The sequence below is a fragment of the Musa acuminata genome, chromosome BXJ3-7 (assembly GCF_036884655.1).
Source record: "Musa acuminata AAA Group cultivar baxijiao chromosome BXJ3-7, Cavendish_Baxijiao_AAA, whole genome shotgun sequence".
NCBI lineage: Eukaryota > Viridiplantae > Streptophyta > Magnoliopsida > Zingiberales > Musaceae > Musa > Musa acuminata.
Window position 1 is genome coordinate 6,274,579 of NC_088355.1, and position 15,731 is coordinate 6,290,309.

The 15,731-nt window shown below is 39.6% G+C and overlaps 3 protein-coding genes across 8 annotated transcripts; all 3 read right to left on the minus strand.

Moving 5' to 3' along the window:
• Positions 1-890: 890 nt before the first annotated feature.
• LOC135582580 (uncharacterized protein At2g34160-like) lies at positions 891-6,703 on the minus strand. Of its 3 annotated transcripts, XR_010498011.1 has the most exons (7): positions 6,483-6,703; positions 6,171-6,219; positions 1,828-1,890; positions 1,640-1,707; positions 1,393-1,567; positions 1,244-1,291; positions 891-1,154 (listed from the first exon to the last, which is right to left on the minus strand). XR_010498011.1 is itself a non-coding variant. In XM_065158863.1 (5 exons), the coding sequence occupies exons 1-5, from the start codon at positions 6,603-6,605 to the stop codon at positions 1,472-1,474; spliced, it is 399 nt and encodes a 132-aa protein (XP_065014935.1). In that variant the 5' UTR covers positions 6,606-6,702; the 3' UTR covers positions 1,196-1,471. The 3 variants fall into 3 exon arrangements, 1 of the variants encoding a protein (XP_065014935.1); XR_010498010.1 differs by having other exon boundaries at positions 1,244-1,567; positions 6,483-6,702; XM_065158863.1 differs by lacking the exon at positions 891-1,154 and having other exon boundaries at positions 1,196-1,567; positions 6,483-6,702.
• A 323-nt stretch (positions 6,704-7,026) lies between these two features.
• Positions 7,027-12,916, minus strand: LOC135582582 (uncharacterized). 4 transcript variants are annotated; one of them, XM_065158858.1, is made up of 9 exons: positions 12,776-12,893; positions 11,763-11,889; positions 11,556-11,684; positions 11,214-11,329; positions 9,968-10,049; positions 7,950-8,009; positions 7,764-7,871; positions 7,570-7,615; positions 7,027-7,467 (listed from the first exon to the last, which is right to left on the minus strand). In XM_065158858.1, the coding sequence occupies exons 2-9, from the start codon at positions 11,829-11,831 to the stop codon at positions 7,253-7,255; spliced, it is 825 nt and encodes a 274-aa protein (XP_065014930.1). In that variant the 5' UTR covers positions 11,832-11,889; positions 12,776-12,893; the 3' UTR covers positions 7,027-7,252. The 4 variants fall into 4 exon arrangements, with proteins under 4 accessions (XP_065014930.1, XP_065014932.1, XP_065014931.1 ...); XM_065158860.1 differs by lacking the exon at positions 11,763-11,889 and having other exon boundaries at positions 12,776-12,916; XM_065158859.1 differs by lacking the exon at positions 7,950-8,009 and having other exon boundaries at positions 12,776-12,892.
• Positions 12,917-12,979: 63 nt separating this feature from the next.
• On the minus strand, positions 12,980-15,369 carry LOC135642590 (F-box/kelch-repeat protein At1g55270-like). Its single transcript, XM_065158857.1, has 2 exons — positions 14,987-15,369; positions 12,980-14,417 (listed from the first exon to the last, which is right to left on the minus strand). The coding sequence occupies exons 1-2, from the start codon at positions 15,047-15,049 to the stop codon at positions 13,176-13,178; spliced, it is 1,305 nt and encodes a 434-aa protein (XP_065014929.1). The 5' UTR covers positions 15,050-15,369; the 3' UTR covers positions 12,980-13,175.
• Between the last annotated feature and the right edge of the window lie 362 nt (positions 15,370-15,731).

The window sequence follows — 15,731 nt, forward strand, 5'->3', positions numbered from 1 at the left end:
GAAGACGTAAGGCTAAATGTGTTTGAGGCACGTGAGTCAAAAAACCTAACTCGTGAGAGAAAATCTTGAATGCTCTCGTATCGGATGAACTAAACGCTATACTACGAGCCCCGAAGCACGCCTTGGGGGTGGGGGGGGGGTTGGGCGCGAATAAATGATAAGGGATATATTGTTGGCTAATCATCCAACATATCATCGTCAAGTAATGCCCAAAGAGGAAGAAAACAAAACTTCTTTCTTATCATTTATGACCAGAAAAACAATCACAACCTTTTTTCTTATCATTTATAACAAGAAAGGTAATCGTAAATTTTATTCTTGCCACTTATGACTAGAAAGGCAATCGCAAGCTTTCTTCTTATCTTTTATGATTATGTATAAAAGCTTACTTTTAACACAAAAAAAATGGATTATTCTCACCGATACTCATGCACCTCATGTTAGGCATTGGACAAATGGGATCGGGAAACCTTCCCCGTCCTCGATCTTGATACATGTGACATCTTTGGAGCTCGTTGTTATCACCTTGGAGGCATATCGGACAACCCTATATATACAGGTCATAACCATGTCAGACTCATCAAGACGTCAATAATATTTTCCTTTAACAAGTGATTTAGACGATTCGGTTAATCTTTTTTAACAAAAAGTTATCTTGTGAATGTACTTGAAAAACCCTTTTATACCGAGCTCTAGATGTCGTATCTTTACAGTAAGCACTGGCCATAAAGATCATGATGTGCATTGTCTAGACTTGACTCCAATCATGTTACATCGAATCCAAAGCACGATAACGTTCGATCTGCTCTGTCATATGGTGCTAACCACACTATGATGATGCATCAACCACATGTCATGATGACTCTGTTAAGAAGAGGAGCTCAAGAATGTGTAGCCATCACCACATTTTCTTAATATACGATTGGATTAGAAAGATGCTTGGGATGAACCTTTAGTTATTGTTCAAGGCATATTTTGACACCATTACATCATAAGTGACTTGACTTTACATTCCGCAGGCAAAAGACTTGTTGTAAGATATCTCAAACGTGGGGCACATATCAGACGTTCCCAAGCAATTAGGCGCAAGTTTGAAGCACACAACTGAAGGAGACTTCACAAAGCTGGGCGTCGAAGTAACAGGCTGCTTTAATCTGCAGGATTCAGTTATGTACAATCAGTGCACGCGTGGGGATTACAAAAACACCAAGAAGTCAATTTATTCAGCAAAGAACAGGATTACATGTAGCTTTAATTTCCAACAGCACGTCTTCCTTGGTAAATCCAGCACCTAGGAAGAACCAAGAAAATTAAGGGAACAGGGGGCTAACACTACTACCGGGCACGAAAATTGCAAACTCCGAAAAAGCACGCTTAATGTTGTATTCTCACTTCATAACAAACTACCATCTATCGAGCAGGAAAGCGAGTAAAGAGTAAACCCGATGCACCACCAAAGGCTCGAATACTTTCAGCTTTGCTCCTCACCATCTCCCACATCCCTTTCCTCAGCCGCGGAAGCCATCAATTCATCGAAGTTCTCTGTCTTGCCCAACAATATCTCAATCTGGATAGGAAGCTCAAATCAACAAAATGTAACACCACTAAAAAGTGATATCAAAATGTAATTGACTTGCACCTTTGCTTTTTGCATGGGCCGACCCCCCCTAGATTCATCCTTAACATCAACGGTTGATGTTGTGATCTCTGCACAAAATTTTTCAACAAACAATTAATGTCCAAACCCGAATTGCAAATGGATATAAAAAGAAAAAAAGGAAATAATCCAAAAAAGAACAGAAAGCACAGAAGAATCTATGATCTTACTCTTCTCGATAGCTAGGCCATTGTTTTTCAGAATTTCCGTGATAGTGACAACAGTTGCAATTGCTGAAAAGTTCAATATAGAATAGTAAATGGTCATAAAATATAATTAAATGTTCAAGAAGCTGCACTTTGCAATCTGTGGCATTAGATATTAATAGCAAAGTGTAAATCCAAAGCACAACTTTCATGATCAGAAGAAGTGCTTGTGCCATTACTATAACTTCACAAAAGAATTTATTCAAATCATTAGGTCTATTGCTGCATCCAAAGGTCCACAACTATTAGCAATACAAATGCGAATAACTATTATGTCCATGATTTCTGAGTTTCTGTCTACGATCTCTAATCAACTTATTTTATCCTAAATATTAGACAGATAAGAAAGGAAACTATACTTAGACTGTGAACATTCCAAGCCTAACGTATGCCACCTGCAAAACTGTCCTGAGAATCGTAATGTCCCAACTATTTCGGATTGACAAAAAATTATCGTCTTTCCGATGAGCTCAGTTGAGGACCATATCACTAGTCATAACAAGAGCCAATAAATCCTTCGGTATCTTTATGTTTTCTTGGGTCTGCCACTGCCTCTTCCTCTTCCTCTCCTCACACCACTATTACACTTGATTGACATCATCTAACCAGTGTACTTATAGATGTCCACACCACCATAAATAATTTATCCACATTAAATCATCAACAGGAGCTACCTCTAATCATTCACAAATGTAACATGATTTATCCTGTATTTTCCAGTAAACCCACATAATTATCTATCATCCACACCTAAGTCATACTAAATTTAGTATAAGCTATTTCCTTACCACTCAATGCTGTCATACAACCACCCTACAAAATCACCCTTTAAGTCAAAGACACAAGAATTGTAACACTTATCCATCTCTCTTTGCCCATCTCAAAAATTGTTACAAGTAACATCTTCATGAATCCAAGTTATTTGCAACCTTTATTCATAAGAAAACCATGTCCATCTATTTTTATAGTCAAATATTATCTTGGGGTTAACAAAATTGCACTGCATATTAGCATAATTTTAAAATATGTCCTTTGATCATCCTACGATGAATATTTCATATATATCTTTTATCAATTCAACATAACTCCAACATATCCCTTTCTTTTTCAAAATCCATTCTACTATATCTTTAGTAACTCTACTACAGATTCTAAAATAACAAAAACTATATACAGGCATTACATCTTCTCTTTATAAATTTAATTAATTACTCAATAAATAAATTACTTTCACAAAATTGATTACATAAATTGTATACAAGTCTTACCATCTCCCAAAACTTCATATTTAGCTCATTAGCTTGCTCTGTATCATAGCGTAAATGCCCCTCTCTGATTTAACTAATCTCTATTATTGTTGATTCTCTTGGTCAACAGCTAGCTTAATTATAACTTGTAAGATTTAATGATAACACAGAAAAAACTGTTATACTAGAAGGAAATTGCCAAATAATTCATACATTCTAAAGTGTCCATTTGTGTACCACAAATTGTGCACTATCTTGAGCTAAGAAGTATCTTACATAAGCTGCCCAAATTGTCAAGAAGAGAGTATATACATAAGAAAAAGGTAAAATGAGGACGAAATAGAATTGCCATCCAATTTTGGTAAAGTTGGTGTTGAAGAAGATGAAAAAGATCAGCTAGACGAAGTTTGACACTGCCACATAAAAGAATCACAAATCCAACATTAGCTTAAAATAATTCAGCATGACCAAAATTCAAAGAAGAAAGAAATAAGAAGCAGATGCAGTTGCTCACACTTCTAACCTGAAAAAACAGAAAAAAAATTAAAAGAAAATGAAGTCATACTCTAAAAAAGAATCCCTACTAATATATATGATCAGTTGTCAGCCTATAATGATTGCTGATTTATCAAGATTATTAATTGACAGTTTTTTATTGAGAGGAAGCCTCACTTCAATGAAGGTGATGTTGTGGATCAATTGTCTGTTTACAAGATCAGACCAGAATAAAGATCAGCACTAGGATTTAGAATTACAATTGGCCTGAATTGGTCAAATTTAATTGTTGTGCCAGGTTTTGTTTTAGAACAAGCAGGAATCAGTCAGGATCAATGAGAACAAGCTGGTTTGTCAGGATGGACAAATTGTAAATCAGTCAAACAGACCTGGGACTGATCCATATTCAGCAACAAACCCAAAGAATATGGGGGGATCAATGTCGGACCTATCTAATCTCAGTCCAGATCGACCAGATTGGATCAAGATTTATCTATCAAGCTTTTGAAAACTGCAACATTATTACAAATGGTTTGTTTAGCTTAACACATTTACAAATTCTATGAAAGCTGACATTGTTTATTTTTTAAGTAGCAGCTATAGTGCGGAATTTTATCGACCACTATAACCATAAAGGCTTTATGAATAGGAATATTTATACATTACATTGCTTACTATGGTTCCTCTTTACTACTGTTTCTTTTAACCTGTGTGTAATAAAACACCAATTTCTGGATATTCCCAAGAACAAAGTTGGAATATAAAACTTCTTAAATGCATTAGAAGTGATTCAATGGAAGTCTGAAACAGCAACATCTAGAAAAATGATTTAGGAACCGGCTTCAAATAACAATTAATACATTTATGTTATGAACAGACTATTATAATTTTGTACCATGTACAATTTAGACATGCTATGATGATCATAATCAAATTATATGCATTAAAATATTTTAACATATATAACATTGTTACATAGTATATACATACTACTACATCGGATATGCGCTGAATTCTTACATCACCTACATAAATATCCTACATATATAAGAAACCTTATCAAAATAAGTGGAGGAGGTACAAGAATCCTAATATGCTTTCAAAGATCTGACATGTGTCCATGTCTAGCAAGGAAATCAGACAGACACAACAAGCATTAATAGTAGTCATGCTCCATAGGCTTATGTTTTACAACACAAAAAATGTTAAGCATTTATAAGACTAAGAACAATATTATAGTTTATTATTGTAGAGGAAATCTTCATCACTTCTAACAATTAGAATCTTTTCTCCAGTCATTTTCAATCAAGAATGGGCTAAACCACATATGACAAATAATATAGTCCCATAATTTTCACATCATTATGAAAGACAATATGATAATCTTTATAAAAGCACAAGAACGGAACACGATATGATAATAAACATGACAGCCTGGTAAATAGATAGAAAGAAAAGTCACAAGTGGCAAGTTTATTGGATATGTTAGAAAGAAGAGAATAAAGAGGCATGATCTTTGGGTTAAGAGATACTTGGATGTGGCAAAGACATGGCTCTGGCTCGTCATGCATCTATAGCATCACCTTACAAAATTACAATATACTTCCCCCCATGTTTATATTTGTTTATGTAATCTTGAAAATTGGTTAAACAAAAATAGGATTCAAAAGAGACTGAATGTCCAAGAACTTGAATATGTTGAGAATGATCTGAAGTAAATTAGGAAAGTTAAGAAACAGAAAAGAACGCAGTGGTACATGCCAACAACAAAAAACTGGTAATATTTGGATGCCAACCTGGGAAATACCTCCTCAAGAAAGATACTTTGAAGGAAATATTTTACCAAAGAACAGAACCTAAAGTGTCATAAATTTGATTTCCATACTATCACTAACCACTAGAATTCAATGAGGAAAACTACCACAAAGAAACATTGGACCAAAGCCCAATACTTAGGATCACACTAGCTCACTAGATCAAGATACCTAACTCTAGTACCAATAACAGCTGGTATTCCTTCCATGTAAAGTTTTGACTTGCACAATAATTATAAATCAACATAAAGGGCCATGAAAATTAAGTGCATAAATTCATCTGCTACTTATACTTTATAGCATCCAAAAATCAACCATAAGTTGAAAATATGAATCATCAGCAAGCAAGATATAAGGCAACAATTAAAATAAATCTCAATGAAACAAAGTTCTCAGGGGTTTGATCTGAAATCGACCAAATGAAAACTTTAAAGAGAATGGCTACATATACGACACCACAGCATATAGGACTGGACATGTTTAAATCCAAATTAATTGTTTCTTCTGAAAGTTCTCAGATACAAAATAATCCTCCTAAAGGCGACCAATAAACCAAGCTACCAAATAAAGACCTTAAGAAATCACTTCTATGATATATGCACAACTGCCTGCTTAACATAAAGGACCAACTAGTGAATGTTAGCTCTTTCAAAAGAAAGATTGACATAATAATGCAAAACGACAAACATAATTGTAGAAGAGACTTGAATTCCAAAGAATTTAAGTACACCAGATAAGAAATAATGTGTACCCATTCCAAGAGCTGACAGCTCAACTTCATTGTATTGCTGCATATACCTCTGCATTGAACAGTGCATGGCAACACCCGTCAAATAATCAAGTTATTTTGGACGTGAGAAATGAGGAAGGAAAGGAGGAGAAAAACATTAAGAACAAGAGAGCTTCATCCAAAAATACTTTTTTTTTAATCTAGAAAACCTAAATACTGACTAGAGCAGCTATAGAGGATAAAAAAAGAGCGAAGAATGGGGCAATCTTGATCTTCTAAACCAAATACAAAACAGAAAACAAGGCTCTTCCAGGTAGGGAATTGAGGTAGTACCTTGGCAAGGTTGACGTAGAAGAAGAGGGGCTTCTTCGTGTTGGACACCTGGATTCGATTCTTCTTGTGGGAATCGGCGGCGGTGACGTGGAGATTGTTCACGCCTTCCGTGATCTCCTCCATCCGGGAGTCCTTCGAACAGAGTAGGAGACGACGAACCCCTTACCCTACCCCTCCGAAAGCCTTTCCTTCGCCCGCCCAGGGTGCCGATGAGAATGGAAACAGGCCATGTTACCGATACGGTTAAAGATAGAGGGAGAGCGAGTCGAGTCGCACCGCGTCTCGAGTCCGAAGGCCCGATTAGAAGAAAGCCATGACTTGAGACGAACGATACTTTTCCATCCCAATCAAGACTTACCCACAATCTACTCGCTTCGACGTTGTAAGAACAGGCGTGGGACCCAGGTAAAAGGCGGTGAAATTTCACGCCCACGGCACTGCGTTAAGCCAAGATGCCCTGTGACATGTTAATAATATTACAGTAACAACTATTCATCATCGAGAGCTCACGCATGTAACTAACATCTAAGAACACAGGGTGACATTATAAAACCAAATACGTGTCTTTACCACAAAAATAATACAGACATTGGGGCTACATTGTATGCAAAAGGATGAGGTATAATCTAATCATTTGAGTTTGGTAGACATATTAACCAAAAAGATAAGACAATGCCCAACCAAATTATTACCCATTTAAACATTTTCAGTTGGTTGCTGCGCTAGGATACAAGTATAGACTGCTAGAGTCATTGGTATGAATAGAGACTTCACTGGGTTGTCTGCTGCTGTAACTTCTCATCATCAGAAATCCTTTTCAGCCACCGCAGACCAAGATCACAACCAGCATCAGCTGCAATTTGAAACTGTTCCTTTGCCAGCACCAAAGGGTCCTGCCTAACTTTCTTCCCTTTCTTCCTCAGTGCACCGGTAGATGGGCTCCTATCAGAGTTAAACCTGGTTATAACCTCTGGCACTTCATAACCTGTAGTCCATATGTTTGCTAAACTCATGAACAAAAGTTGGAAAATATATTGAAGCAGTGATCCAAATATTTTTTGTTAAAATATTATATCATTCATAATACCTTGCAGCAAAAGTGATCCATAAGCAATTGCTGCTCCAGCATGACCCTGTGATCAATCAAATGCAAAGTATCAGGGTTTTTAATTTGTAATACTTCATATGTCTGTATGTAACAAGTTCAACACTTTAAATTTTCACTGGACTACTAAGTCATCTGAGTTGAATTAACAATAAAATTGAATAAGAATACAATACTTTCTCTGATGCTCTGTGGAAGCACCATATAGCTGAAGCAACATCTTTCTTCACACAGTCCCCAGCTAAATATACAGCTCCTAGAAGATAGAGAGCACGTGGATGCAACTGGAGCCAAAATTTGATTGAGATATGTTAGGATGACTTGATATCAGGAGACTCATTTTCACATTTAGGTAAGAATACCTGGTCAACAGCCTTTTCGATATAATAGAAAGCTTGTTGATCTGACTGAACATGGTCATTCTGTGCCAATAATAACCTAAATTTAGCAGATAACAACTCTGAAAAAAAATCCCAAGTAGAAAAATAATTATCCAGGATCATAAAAATTTTGAGGAAGCAAATTTCTCAATATTGTCATTGGAGATGATTCTAGGTTAGATAATCAAATAATTTATCAATACAAAAAAAGAAAGAAAATCCAGCTGAATTAAGCATCATGATATCAGTGACCGTTAATAAATATGGTTGCAGTTTTTGACACCATTTTGAAGTGAAAATAGTAAAGTTAATGAATCTAAGCTTCACACTTAATGGGAACAGCAACAGGAATGGAAGAATAATGAACATTGATTCACTGCTAGACTGCTGATATTACTGACTACCTATTGTCCGAGGTCCCTATCACTGCTTGTCACCCACTTTCTTTTCTATGCCTCTTCTTTCTGCACCAGGATACAACTAGCACCCGGAGGACTCGATAAGAATTGGAACATTATCGCGAACTGTTGATTTAAGAATTTGGATAGTTACTTAAAAATGAATCTGACAAATTGTTTTCACTAAATACTCAGTCTAGTATCCAGTTGATGATCATTTATGGTTGCCTTTCCAAAGTACTAAACTACAAGTCAGTACTTGAACAGAATCTTTCAGGTGAACCATGCAATGAGAAAACTTTTTTTTTACTTAAATAACTGAATCTGATTTAAATTTCATTCAGTTTTAAAGGGTAACCAAGAACAATATATTTTGTCCCAGTTAGATACAAGATCGAATAAGGAATGACGAACATTTGGGATGTGGTACGGGCTCTGTCCCTAATAGATACAAATTAGAAGAAGAGATGTGCTACACCATTGGAACATGGAATGTGGAACATTTGGGAAGTGATATAGGTGCAGCCGTGTGGGTGCTAAAGTAAAGGACATGCCCAGCTCCCTATGGAACAAGAACAATGCTATTCCATCTGTATTGAATGTTTAACTAATCGAGTGATGATTTCTGTGTCCAAGCTCAGTGCAAGTTTTTGGTACAAAAGAATTTATGAAAATTGATCATGTTCTTTGAAGCAATGTAGAGTGAGTGATGCTACTCAAACAAACATTGTTTTGCAAACTAAAACTCAAGCCAACAGAATTTACAGAAAATTTTCCGAGAAAGATTCTCCAATCATAAAATTATATGAACTTGTATTTCTGAAGTATATGCTATTTTAAAATAGAAAGCATGATAATTTTTCCTGTAAAATCAACAAAACTCATTGCTCATGCTGAAAGAACTGAAGTTGCTAATTTAACTCATTATGATCTACCATGCTCACCATTTTTACATTCTGACTTCAATAAAATGGTGACAGTTATCATGTGGAATCTTATTACTGAAGCAACAAAGTTTACCACCACAGAATGAAACCTAAAAGTATAAAAAAAAAAGGTTTTTAAATACTGGTCAAACTCCTATGTACTAGCCGATAGAAGATTGGTGCCAAACCATATAGCTCATACCAAGCAATATTCACTTCTTATTTTTTCAGCAACACTGTGTGATACAGGTCAGAATACCAAATGGTATACTGGTCTGGGACCCGATGCAACAATGTGTCATAACCGGTATCTGATCATGATTTTAAACCTTCATAAAAAATGTCTGGTATGTATATTTGTGACCCAGAAAAGACGGAAGAAATTTTGGTATCACAGTGATTATTTTCAAAGATTTTCAAGTATTGGTTATTTAAAAAAGACTTTGTAGACGAGCAGACATAATAGAACATAACCAAGAAATCTAAGCTTTGCACCAAGTATGCAAGCAAAAGAAAACCATTTTAGCCAAGCTTTTTAGTAATGATCTTGTTACGCTTTATGAGTCATGCAAGGAGTAAAATATGAAAAATTTGTATATGCTGAAGGAACCTTGAGACAAAATTGTTTGGCATATCTCTAATTAAGTTAGAGTGCCAACAACTATGAGAACCTGACCTCAACTCGGAGACGGCAACCAAGTTCGTATTGTGCATCTGGATCACCCATGTTTGCAGCCTCCACCAATAAGGCTGCTCCACTGAGGATAAAACAAGAAAGAAAACAAAAAGAATGACAAAATATAATTGTATAACTATGTTGTTTGTGGTAAAAATAATAATACATCTTGCGAACAATTTTCATTTGGACAGTAGCTTTTTGGACAGTTATTGCCTGATCTGTTCTGATGTTCTCGAAAGAAAAGAAAAAAAGAGTCAGACACATTAGAAGAACTACATTTAATCCCAATTTAAATATCAACTCTAAAAAGCACATGAAAGGGGAAATCCTCAATACATGTTTACTTTCTAGGGGACTATGCAGTAATATTCTCAGAGTTCATGCAAAAATTTAGTCTTCAGCCACCATAGATAAGAGGCTTTATCTGTAGCTAGATTGGAAGCGGAATCAGAATCGTAGTGCCAGTTAAGTCAATTAGATGAGAAGTTTGGGATTATGGCTCTCTTGTTCGTTCCCAGGATTGTCCGACCTAAGATGAGCCGGTTTAACACATTGACCGCTTTGGGTCACATTTCCGACTTCGTAACATCCTTGCTCAGGCTGACTTCATTGAATGCTTCAAAGTAGTCTTTCAGGATTAGTCGTTGTGTGGAAAAAAGAGTTCTCATGATCTTTGATTGTATTGATGGTTCCATCCGATCTGAGTCTTGGCTCTGCCTCGTACTACCTTCGCTCCTAACTACCTAACGCCGAGCTGCCCTCCTTTCCATCTCAGAGCTTCTACCTCCTTTCAGTTGAAAAGCCAGTTATTCCGAGAAATTGAATGACATGATAATATTTTTAAGAATATAAACCCATCAAATAGTTGATCTGATTGAAGCAAATTCCCTGGTCTACTAGCACAAGCAAAAAATTCTTCCCTTATATGTTATGTGTTATGAACAGGAAATTGAATCATATATTTGACAAGAAACTCATGATCTACCTCTTTCTCTCTTTTTAACAAGTTATCTCTGTGCTTATATTGTACTCATTCATAAAAAACATGAGAATAGCCCAGCAGCCCCATAATGTGCTCTATCCACAGAATAAGTCTCCTTCATTTCTAAAAAAATGTCATTTTCTGTTCTTTAATGTATTGAAGAAATCAAAGGTAGACACATTTATTTTGGCATATGATTATCACCAATGCTATACAGAGCATATTCTATACATAAGCAAACTAGGAAGCTCAATCACTCACATCGCTTTACAAGCCCCGGGAACATGATACTTGAGATGCATCCTGCCCAACCAGTATCTTGCATGAGTGTTCATATTGTCAATTTCGAGCGCCAACTCAAAATTTTCCTTTGCGCCCTGTTAGCAAAACCATCCATTCAGAAGAGGCAATTGACTAGTCCAGGTTTGTCTTGTAGATCAACGACACTAAAATTAATTACTTCAGGAGTGCAAAAAGTATGACAAAAGGAGCTTTCGTTGAGGAATTGACAAAAAATAATTAAGAGAGTATGCTGGAGAGAAATATAAGAAGATGATATGGTTAGAAAAGGGCTTGTTTTTTAATTCTCTTATTGTTGCATACTCTAAGGAGTGGGATGAGACGATGGTCATTGCGATCAGCATAGTCAATGACCCTATCAACTTCCTGTAGTGCACTCCAACCTTTTGCCACTAGTTCCATGGCTTTCTTGTTCCGGCTGTGAATCCCTCGCTGTTAAAAGGCGAAAAAGCTTCTGCTGTCAACAAATATTGATCATTGAAGTAATTGGAATTCAAAGGAAAAACTGACCTGCTGAATCATAAAACAAAGTGGGTTTTGCAATTGTTCGGCAGCTTTATAGCATAATTGTTTAATCATTTTAGTTTCTCGTAGTTTTTCCTTCCAAAAGATTGATTTTGGAACAAGATACAAAGAACTGCATCAAAAGACACGGCTAGTTATCACAAGGAAAATAACTAGTTTACAAATCGTAACATCTAAATAACCCTGTCCATTGGTCCCTTTAAATGAAAAAGTCCTCCAGGAAGTCGAGCACATGCTCACCAAATTCATACCAAGCTAGGAACCCAAAAAAAGACGCTTCTAAAAGTTAAGCAACAAACAACATGAGAACCATCAAAGTCTCCCAACACAGTATAATCATGAAGCCATTGAGTGCATGCCTCGCCATCTACAAGAAGTTAAAATACAGGGATACAGAGACAGAGATTTTGTCATAGGGTATAATCGCCAGGAAAAGAATGCAATTTTCATGCAATAACTAGTAATTCATGAGCATAACAAGTATGCCTCTGACATATAGAGGCCAAAGGATTGGGAAGCACGAGGGGGCTGCGTGCAACCCAGAGGAGAGAAAGGAAGATCTTGCCGATGCGAGAGAGAAGGAGACGGAGAAGAATGGTTGATGGCACGGGCGGAGGACCCCTGTCCGAGTGCGCGATGGAGGTGGCGGTCTCAGGAGGAAGTCAAGCAGCGTCAAGGTGGAGAGGGAACGAGGGACCAGGCGAGGGGAAGAGATCCAGTGTTGTCAAAAAACAAGATTTCAAAACGCCCAACGCCCGAGCGAATCAAGGCACTCGCCAATACAAAATTATCAGAAATATAAGGAGATATAGATTACAGAGGCAGAGAGGGGGCAGCCGAAAGAGAGCTGCCGAACCTAGGCAGATAATACGGGAGGTTTGGAGGACCGGCAGCAAAAAGAGGAGGGGTTGTGTGTGCCTTTGCCGGCGGGAGAAAGAGGGAGAGCGAGAGCGAGGCTGCACCGACGAAAATAGAGAGAGAGAGAGAGAGAGACGTACCACGGGAGGGGGGCCTGCCGATAGCCCCTCGTCTCATCGACAGGGAGGAGGAGAGCCGATCGCGGGACGGGGTGACGACTGATAAGGGTTTTTGGCTACGCAGAAGGGGTCGCGCAGGGCTGTTAGGCGGTTGGACTTGATCAAATCAGACCAAGTGGCTCGAACCACGATCTGGGCCAAATAATTGATTCAAATAACAGTCACTGATCACACTTGGAGTTTCTTCTCGATTCGAAATTATTTATGACTCATATTGTAGAGGATACATGCAACTTCTTTTGTGGCAGCTGAACATGTCCTAATCTGCTAGAACGCTGATCACTTATTACAGAGAGAGGAACAAAGGGAGAAGAAAAAGAACAGATCATTGGAGTCCCCTTGCCTTCTTGCATGTCTTGTTCTAAGCCTGTAGTACTTGACAGTGAACGATATGACTCCTGAGACCACTGCGGCCTGCAATGTTCGACAAGAGGTTGGTGACAAAGGTCCTCAGCTGCCCTCTCCCTGCCACCGTCTCCCACCTCAGGTCTCCGCTATCCTTCGCTTCCACGTCGACCAGAGTAATGCTCATGTTGTTCCTGACGATGCACAGCTTCCCCCTGAGAGGAAGCAGAGCCGCTGCTTCGAGGGCTCGAGAACTCCCCAGGTGCAGCTTGCTGTCGATATGTATACTCCACGAATCCGTGGATGCGTCGTATGACCTCAGCTTGCAGCCGTCCTTGCAGTCGAGAGCGTAGAGCTGACCATTCAAGCAGACGGATGGGTTCCTCCATCCCGTCACCATGCCATTGAACACCGGGCACCATCGGTCCGTGTCCGGGAAGTAGGCATCACAGATGACCTGCCGCTGGGCTCCGAGCCCCTTCAAGAACCACTTCCCCTCGTAGACGACGCCGATGAAGGGGACCATCGCGGTGCTCATGTCGGAGATGTACGTCCACCGGTTCTTGTTGGGATCGTAGAACTCCGCCGACCTGAGCGAGCGGTGAACGCCTTCGCTCTCCCCTCCGGCAACATACAAGCAGTTGTTGATGACGCAAGAGCCGAAGAGGTGCCTCCGCCGAAGCATGTCGGGCGCGCGGTGCCACTTGTTGGTCCTCGCGCTGTAGTAGATGACGCGCCGCATCGATCCCTTGCGACGATCCTTGCCCCCTAAGAGGTACAGATGACAGCCGCTCAAGACGGCGCAGCCGAACCCGGTGGCCTCGGAGTACTCCTTGGGGATGGGAGGCAGGGGATGCCAGAGCTGGTACCTGGGATCGAAGGCGTCCCACGATATCCGCCCATCCCTATCTCTTCTGATGACGTAGATCCACTCTTCCGCGATGCCGAGGCTCCTGCGGAGTGAGTAGAAGTAGTTCCCGGCTAGGAGGCGTTGCCACCTCTTGCAGACCAGCCTGAGCTTCCGGTGCTCGGCCCGTGGCACGCGGATGAGGCAGGCGATGGCGAGGTCGTCGGGGAGGCCGGGCAGCAGAGGAGACTGGCAGCGATTCCTCTCCTGCGCTGGCTTCGACCTCACGGGGTGGATCGACGTTCTGATCTTGGGCTGAACGCAGAGCTTGCTGCCGGGGACATATTTCTTGCCTCCCGTCACTGTCTTGAAGCCACCATCTACTCTACAGAGGCATGCTGAGCTATCAACCTGCACTCATGACAGACATCAAATGGAGTCATAGATTCGCGTCGATCTACAATTCATTTGATTTGGATCAGAACCAAATAGCACAGGTAAAGCCTCCAATGTGTCATATATATATATATAGTGAAAATTGAACTTTGAGATCATCAACAACAAAGATGGTTGCTCAAAGTATAAGCTAACATTGACATCACACTAGTTTTATTGTATGGAAGGGGAGATGGGTTGTTAGCCTATCAATTTATTAAGCTCACCCAAACTCATTATTTTCTTTCCTTTGTACCCTTATTTTCTAATTAAGAGCATTCTTAATCTTCATACCGCAACACCTTTATCTGTAGCAGGTTATATGGGCTCTTTAAATGAAACTAAGCAATGAATTACCACTAATCAAGGCAAGAACACCAAACAATTATTAGCACCCACAAGAACAAGAATGAGTCAAATCTTTTTCCTCACAATCTTTCTGCAATCACAAAAGGCGAGAAAACAAAGCAGTCTCAGAATCAAAATTCTTTTATGGAAGAAGAAGAAACACAAGAACAGAGGGGAAAGAAGGAGGCAGAACTCACAAGTGGAGGGTGATTCCGTCTCTCCACGTCCATCCTCGACCAAACTTGTTCGCCGGAGTTCATCTTCAAAGCTTCTCACACCTCCAATCCCATCTCTGAGACACGCCACACACCTGGCCACTCCTGCCCTCGACGAGCATACCGCTGAGGCGTAAACTGAAAGAGAACAGGAAACGAAGGAAAGAGAGGGAGAGAGAAAGAAGGAAAGAGGACAGCTCTCTTTCTCTCGACTCCTTTGGTCTTTAGCAGTAGCGGTGTGATCTTTGAAATATATACGTCTGGTTGTCTGTGTCTTGACGGTGTCGTGAAAGGTAGCGGCAGATAATAAAGGAAGAGAGAGGAGCTGCTGCTACTTCAAACAGGGCATTAATGCCGCGGTGGCCCGCAAGACGCCCCCCATCGGTAAAAACCATTGCGGTCCTGAGGGCTCACGCCATGGGACCGGAGGAGCTGATGTGATGCGAGTCCCAGGTTATCATGCCTCCGACCGTTGGATTCCATCGTTTTGATCCATCGAACTTTACTTCTTCCTCCTCGAAACAAGAGATGGGTCGATTCAAGCGACGAGGCGAGTCACGAGAACTCCACAGGCAGAGCTCATCAGCTCTCTCCCCTAGTATTTGGTGACCCACCACGATGTGCTGACATAAAGCTTGCAATGACTCGATCAGCCTTCCTCTTACGACTCCACCCTAATGGATTCCCACAGCCTGCCTGCCTGCCCTAACGCCGACGTCAAGTTGAG